Here is an 8,007-nt window from a genome sequence, read left to right on the forward strand (position 1 = left end):
AATAATTTTCTTGGCTTGGCTTTTAGAATTTTGTTAAAATTATCTTTTACTACACATTAGAGTCATCTGAGAAGCTTAAAAAGAATAAGCTCAAGCTCATCCCCAGAGATGCTCAGTGGTTTAATATTGCTCTAGGTTAGGACCTTGACAAAGTTAGTTTTATAAACTTTCAATTTGATTTTAATATGCAGCCAGAATTGAAAACTAGTGTAGTAAGTTGGGTTTCTCATTACCCTTAGAAGAATCTATATTTATTCCAATCTCTGTTCCTTCATGCTTCCTTAATGTGCTGAGAGTATTACTCACTTTATTTGTTATCCATTGTTTGTTTTTTTCCCCTGTATCTGAGAATTATTCCAATCTCTGTTCCTTCATTCTTCCTTAATATGCTGAGAGTATTATTCACTTTATTGTTATCCATTGTTTGTTTGTTTGTTTTTTCCCCTGTATCTAAGAATGAACCCAGGAGCATTTACCACTGAACCATATCCCAGGGTTCTTTTTTTTTTTTGAGACAGGGTCTCCACTAAGTTGCTGAGGCTGACTTTGAACTTGTAATCCTCCTGCCTTAGCCTCCCAAGCTGCTGGAATTATAGGCATGCCACACCTGGCTTATCCATTGTTTTCTTTAAGAAGACTAAAAAAAAAATTTGTTTTTATGATTTAGGCATGAGATATTTGACCTTCTTCTTAGCAACTAATGTCTTTTTATCCTAAGTATCTAGCCTAGAGTGTGATACAACTCATCACTAAATATATGCAGGCATGTTTTTCTGTTTTCTGTATTTCTGTAAAATGTAAAGCTGTGTCTGTGATTCTTCTCTATCAAGGTTGACAGATCTCTGGGCATGTAATTGCTATTACTACCATGTAATTACTATTTTATGTTTTGTGTGATAATAGATATGTATGTGAATATATATCCATATTTATATGCATATGTATGTGATAATTTGAATAGCACATACTATACAAGCAGCATAAAAGAAGTTCCCATAAGGTCATCACTCTACTTAAGAATAGCTTGGCATATGATTTTATAAGCTGATTTTTAATTTTAGAAGTAACATTGGTTGGCAGTATTAAAGCATAACATAATTAAAATTATGGATTCCTGAATGAGAATGCTTAGATTCAAATCTGCTTCTTTTTGTCTGTTTTACCATGAAAAAACTATTTGATGTATCTGTGCCTCTGCTTTTCTCATTTGCAAAGTTGAGATAATATCTACCTCCTAGAATTTATGTAAGCAGATTTTTGTAGAATGTGTTTGACAATTGCTAAATTATGTATTGTAACAAAAAACAGGCTTAAATTAACAACGTTCCTTCCCGTTTTGCAGATGTTAGTTTTTAATAGTTTGTATCTAAACTGGACCTTTATATACCTGAGTCCAGCCTGTCACCTAGATTAATGAAATGCCTCCAAACTGGTCTGGAGTCCATACTGCAGCCAGTGATCTTTTTACAGTTCACTCTGTTGATTGTCCTTTCTTGATTAAAAAAACTCTTAAGTGGCTTCCCCTTGAATATTTTCTGCTGCCTTTATATTCCTCTGTGCCTTTCTTCCCCCGAGCTACACTGACCATCACTTTCTTGAGCATGGTTTGCTGCTTTCTACTTCAGGAACTTTGAACACAGTTTTGTTTGGGGATACTTAAACCCTTTGCTTTGTTATGTTATTGATTGTTTAACACCCCCTTACACACACCTTATATGTGTCCTTTGCCGTATCACCATTCTATCATGCTCTCTTTAAATTCTATATTTTTCCTTCACATAATTTTATTGTACTTAATTATTTGGATATTTATTTGTACTGTCCTTATCACAGCTTGTAGACTGTAACAACCAGGAGTGCAGGTTGTGTCTTTATGGTCCATCTTTGATCATGTCAATGAATGTTTTATACTTAAAAAATAGAATTCATTTTGTACACTTATTACTTGGTGTATTTTTATTTGCCTTTACTCCTTTCTATCCTTTATATAATCAGAATACTAAATCTGTCATAATTTTTGCAAAATACCTTAGTTTTACATTAGAACAAAAATGGAGTATAAATAAAGAGTTAAAACGTTAAATAAGATAAATTAAAACCAAATGAGGTAGCACACACCTGTAATCCCAATTACTCATGAGGCTGAGGCAGGAGAATCCTAAATTTGAGGTTGTCTGGGTATCTTAGTGAGACCCTATCTCAAAAATAAATAAAGGGCTGGGGCTATATCTCAGAGATAGAATGCCCCTGGGTTCTGTTTTTTTTAAAATTCAAAAATTAAAAATCTTTTTTTTCAATTAGTGGCTCATAGAAATAATAAATGGTCATTTTTAATTGTCCACTAACAATGAAAGTGCTCTATTGACTTTGATTGCTTTCGTGTCATTTTTTTGTTTTCTCAAAAAAATCTCAGTATAGGAAAAAATGTAAGTAAATAAAATAAATTAGATTTAAATTATACTTTCATTGAAATAATTTTATTCCATTGAATTTACTGAATTTTCATCTGGTGCCAGCCTTTATCATCAGATACTGAATTTTGGTTACTGTAATAGAGACTTAATGAAATAAAAATCTTTAAAAGAATACAGGAATTTGCTACTTGGGAATTTATAAAGAAGATATAGAAAGTGATTAGAGAAAATGACAATGACTATCATTTGGAGTAAACAGTAAAAGATATGAGAAAGGAGAGATCATTATGTTAAAGAAGATAGGAGTGGAAAGTTTCATAATTGTTTTGCATTTAGATAGATACAATACCTTTACTTATTTATTTTATGTGGTGCTTAAGAGGATCAAACCCAGTGTCTCACGTGTGCTAGGCAAGCACTCTACCATGAGCTCCAACTCTAGCCTATGTTTTGCATTTTTTGATCGTTTAAAAATACACAATTTCAATCAAATCCTTAAAACAGAAAGTAGAAAATATAAAAACTAAAGGCCTTCTTCTACATGTAAGCTTCCATTTTCCAAAGCCAAAATTTTTATATCAACAAATTTTTCTTCTGGATAGGCTTTTTTTTTTTTTTTTTTTTTTTTAAGTTACATGTTTTTATTACATGCACTAGTAATTATATATCTCAGTACTTGTGAAAACAAATTTAGGAAAATCTCATTTTTGATCATTCCTTGTGATTGTCATGATTATTTATTTTGTAAATAGGGAATAGTGCCTACAGATCAGCTGCATCTAAAACAGTGAATATTTACTTCCCTAAAAAAGAAGCTGTCACTTTTGACCAAGCAAACCCTACACAAATATTAGGTAAGCCTTTTTTAATTAATTTTTTTTCACAATCCACATACTGTTGGAAACACTGTGAAAGCTGTTTTTCTAAATGTGAGAAATTGGGTATTGTATGAATAGAGGCTTCTATTGTGGTATTATACAGCTACATTTACTACAAATGTAAAATTTGGTAATGGACCCTTAATACTTTGTAAGATACCTTACCAAATAAAGGATAAATATTTTATTATGAATTTAATGAGAATAAACTATAGGAGGGAAATATAAGTTCCACCTTACAGTCATTTCATGTTGTCAGAAATAAGAAAGTGAATGAGTAAAGCATTTGAAAAACAAAGATCTTATTTTTTTTTTTTAAAGAGAAGAGAGAGAATGTTTTTAATATTTTTTAGTTTTCAGTGCACACAACATCTTTGTATGTGGTGCTAAGAATTGAACCAGGGCCACACGCATGCCAGGCGAGCGTGCTACCGCTTGAGCCACATCCCCTGCCCACAAAGATCTTATTTTTAAAAAATTAGTGGCTCATAAAAATAATAAATGGTCATTTTTAATTGTCCACTAAAAATGAAACTGCTCTAATGACTTTGATTGCTTTCATGTTTGTTTTTTCCCTCAAAACAAATTAACAGTGTTGTTTCAGACTAAGAGAATTACTCTCTCTACCACAAAGATTATAGTGAGAATTAATTGAGATAATGTAACATTTGTACCTAAATATAAGGCAGGGTTTTTGTTTGTGTGTTTTGGTTGCTGTTATCCTTCATATTACCTTTGTAAAAATCACTGATATTGATAGCAATTTTCTTAATTTTTTTGAACAAAAATATATATGCACACTTTTGTACATATAATTTTTACAAATATGAGATTTCTTGTCTTTTGTATTCTTTAGATAAATTTTGTTTTAAATAGAATATTAGTGTTAAAATTTTAATACCAAAGAGTAATGAAATAGGTCCAAGGCTATTTATGATTGATAACAATTTGTTTATGTTCTTTAATCTCTGTGATGGAAATTTGAACTTTTTTATTCTCAGAGTAAGAATTTTTGAAGAAATGGTATTAGATGACTCAAAGTTTTTGTGATAATAAGGACATAGATATTAAAGATACATGTGATAACTCTGAAGGAAATTATAAACACGAAAGTCAAAGTAATATTTTATTAAGTTTTAAAAATATTGTATGTCAAATATGCATATTGAACTCAGTATATTTTAAGTCAGTTAATGCTTACTGTTTCATTGAGTCATAGAAGTTGGCATAATTTGACCAAAAATTTGTTATAAATTTTCTCATTGGGGAAGTAGGAGTTTGACTTTTACTTGGGTATATGTAACGTGATGTTGCTTTGAAAATCATTCAAAATGGTTACAAATACAGTATACTTTATAACGAATTAAAATATTTCATTTTCTATTAAAAAAAGCGTCACAGGGTAAAATTAAAATGATCACAGTTATCTTTTTTTTTTTTTTTTTTCAATCATATAGTACTTAGCCAAGAAATACTCACAACCCCCATGGTCTAGGCCAATTGCTGAGAAAAGTCTTAATGTCATACAGTAGAATGTTCTTACTGAAGAAAAAAAAATGCTTTTTATGATTATCTGGCTAACTGTGGTTAAGAGGATTCTGAAGATTTCTCTTTGGGTTTTAGGTAAACTGAAGGAGCTTAATGGAACTGCACCTGAAGAGAAAAAGTTAACTGAGGATGATTTGGTACTTCTTGAAAAGATATTGTCTCTAATATGTAATAGTTCTTCAGAGAAACCCACAGCCCAGCAACTTCAGATTTTGTGGAAAGCTATTAACTGGCCTGAAGGTAAATAAGCACTCTTCCACATATAACTAGAAAGCTTTTATTTCAATCCCTACAACTGATGTTTCAAGATTAAATAAAAATTAACCTGATAAGTTTGAATCCAAATTGTGAAAACTTCACAAAAAGGATTCACTATATCATTGTAATTCATAATCTTGTTTTGATTACATGCCTTATGAGAATCTGAAGGTACAAGCTTAGTATACCTTATCTGAAATGCTTAAAGCCAGAAGTGCTTTGTATTTGGGAGTTTTTCAGATTTTGAAATATTTACAGACTTTACCAGTTGAGCATCCTTAATCTGAAAATTCAAAATCCGAAATACATTTTGAAAACCTGGCATTTCAGACTCTGCATTTCAGACCAAGAATTCTCAATCTGTGTCCAGGCATGGTGGTGCATACATGTAATCTCAATAGCTCTGGGGGCTGAGGCAAGAGAATTGCAAGTTCAAAGCCAACCTCAGCAACTTAGCTAGGCCTTAAGAAATTCAGTGAGGCCTTGTCACTAAATAAAACATTTTAAAAGGCTGGAGGTTTGGTTCAGTGGTTAAGTGTCTCTGAGTGTAATCCCCAGTATGGGGAAAAAAAAAACCAAAAACAAAAAACCTCAATCTGTCATATAATGATTCCTGTATATACAACAGTTTGTATACCATTTCAGCTTTTGTGCATCCCCTGCAGGTGATCCAAGAAATTTTTTGTGATTTTTAATCTTAGGCTACAAACACTTGCTATATGATATTTGATCTCTCTATTATGTCAATTTACATCTTAATTGCAAAAGTGTCCTCTCCCCCATTTTTTTCATGTCATTGATTTATTGGATAAAAGGTCATTTTGTTCTACAAAATGTCCCACTTGGTAGATTTGACTGATTGCTCACTGTGTTCCACTGTATTTTTTTTTTCTAGTGGCATTATTAGATTTTATTTTCATTGGCTTATTACTTATTTTCGAAGATCCTTTATCTTTTTTAAGATCCTTTGTAAATGATGCTGCATACTACTTTTATATTGTGATATCAGAAATATCAGGTTTTCTCACTTGGAGTAAAGCCAGGATTATTGCATGAATTCAGATGTATCTATCCAATCCCTTGATTACAAAGCTCCCACCAATCTATGAGTATTCTTATGGCATTTGTTGGTTGAATTGTTCTCTAAAAAACTTTCCCTGTTCAACCTATTAGTATTGTTATAGGAATTTTATAAACAAAATCCCCATTACATTAATTCAGTTCATTATTGACTACTGTGTGTCATGCTAAGTTACCTTATTTTATAGCATATCTGGATTTATAGCAATAAATTCAGTAAATATGAAAAACCAACTAATGTATTTTCCAAAAATATGTGTTTTGTGGAGCAAGCACATGATTTTTTTTTAACATTTTCTAAGATGAGCATATCTCAATTTTGTAGCAGAAAGAAATAATCCTTTAAGAAAGCTTAATAGGAGCTAGGTGAGGTGGTACATATGTGTAATCCCAGATGCTTGGGAGTCTGAGGCAGAAGAATTTCAAGTTAGAGGCCATCCTTGGCAACCTCCCAACACCTTGTCTCAAAATAAGAAGAGCTGGGAATTGTAGCTCAGTGATAGTGTGTCCCTGGGTTCAATGCCCAGTACCACAATGAAAAACAAATTTTTTTTTTTATTAATACTCAAAGGAATTTTCTAGATTTTCATAAACATTAATGAAATTTTCTTTTTAATAGATATTGTCTTCCCTGCACTTGACATTCTTCGGTTGTCAATTAAACATCCCAGTGTGAATGAAAACTTCTGCAATGAAAAGGAAGGGGCTCAGTTCAGCAGTCATCTTATCAATCTACTGAACCCTAAAGGAAAGCCAGCAAACCAGCTGCTTGCTCTCAGGACTTTTTGCAATTGCTTTGTTGGCCAGGCAGGACAAAAGCTCATGATGTCCCAGAGGGAATCACTGATGTCCCATGCAGTAGAACTGAAATCAGGGAGCAATAAGAACATTCACATTGCTCTGGCTACATTGACCTTGAACTATTCTGTTTGTTTTCATAAAGACCATAACATTGAAGGGAAAGCTCAATGCTTGTCAGTAATTAGCACAATCTTGGAAGTTGTTCAAGACCTAGAAGCCACTTTTAGACTTCTTGTGGCTCTTGGGACACTTATCAGTGATGATTCAAATGCTGTACAATTAGCCAAGTCTTTAGGTGTTGATACTCAAATAAAAAAGTATGCCTCGGTATCAGAACCAGCTAAAGTAAGTGAATGCTGTAGGCTTATCCTAAATTTGCTGTAGTATTGGGGAATGGGGGTTGAGATTTTAAATTGATTAGTGTTTTTTTTTTCCTCACATTTTTCATGACTGATTAAAGATTATTAAAAAAAATACTGTGGATTAAGTTAAAGTTCAGATCTTGTAAACTGGCAAGGAGGGGAAACAAAGGAGAAATAAAATTTTTGCACTGATGAATTGTGAGATTTTCCTGTGTAATGTGGATAAATTTTCAAGAATATAGAAACAAATTAAGAAAAACTGTAATCAACACCACCACCATCACATGTCATTTTCTCCATACCTTAGCCATTCAGAAGAATACAAGGGCTTTTATTTATATAATCTGTTTTTACTAAACTGTTAGTTGTTGGTGGTTATCTTTTATTTTAACTTCTTCGATTACTTTCATTGTTGGGTTCTATGAACATCACTGACATATTTCAAGGTTTTGTTTTAACATTTACTATAAATTTTTAAATATTGTTATACATTGAAAAGATAATTTCTTGATTTAAGTCATTTATAAATAGAAAGTATATTTGTTTTCTAGCTAATTTTTAGATGAAAAATCAAATTGATGAGATAAGTTAGATCATATATCAATTTAGACGAGAGGCCTTAAGTTGCATATAGGTTATATCTAGTTTCTTTTCCCCTTCCATGTT

The 8,007-nt window shown here is 31.8% G+C and overlaps 1 protein-coding gene across 2 annotated transcripts in view; it reads left to right on the forward strand.

Moving 5' to 3' along the window:
- PLAA (phospholipase A2 activating protein) overlaps positions 1-7,533 on the forward strand; it is a 32,729-nt gene extending 25,196 nt beyond the window's left edge. The window contains exons 12-14 of one of the 2 annotated variants that reach the window (XM_081281598.1): positions 3,167-3,268; positions 4,916-5,080; positions 6,798-7,533. In XM_081281598.1, the coding sequence (XP_081137724.1) occupies positions 3,167-3,268; positions 4,916-5,080; positions 6,798-7,363 (833 nt within the window). In that variant the 3' untranslated portion in view covers positions 7,364-7,533. The remainder of the gene's footprint in view (positions 1-3,166; positions 3,269-4,915; positions 5,081-6,797) is intronic. The other variant, XM_081281599.1, reaches the window with a different exon arrangement.
- The last annotated feature ends 474 nt before the right edge of the window (positions 7,534-8,007 follow it).

Source organism: Spermophilus citellus (assembly GCF_964194105.1).
Source record: "Spermophilus citellus genome assembly, chromosome: 2".
Taxonomy (NCBI): Eukaryota; Metazoa; Chordata; class Mammalia; order Rodentia; family Sciuridae; genus Spermophilus; species Spermophilus citellus.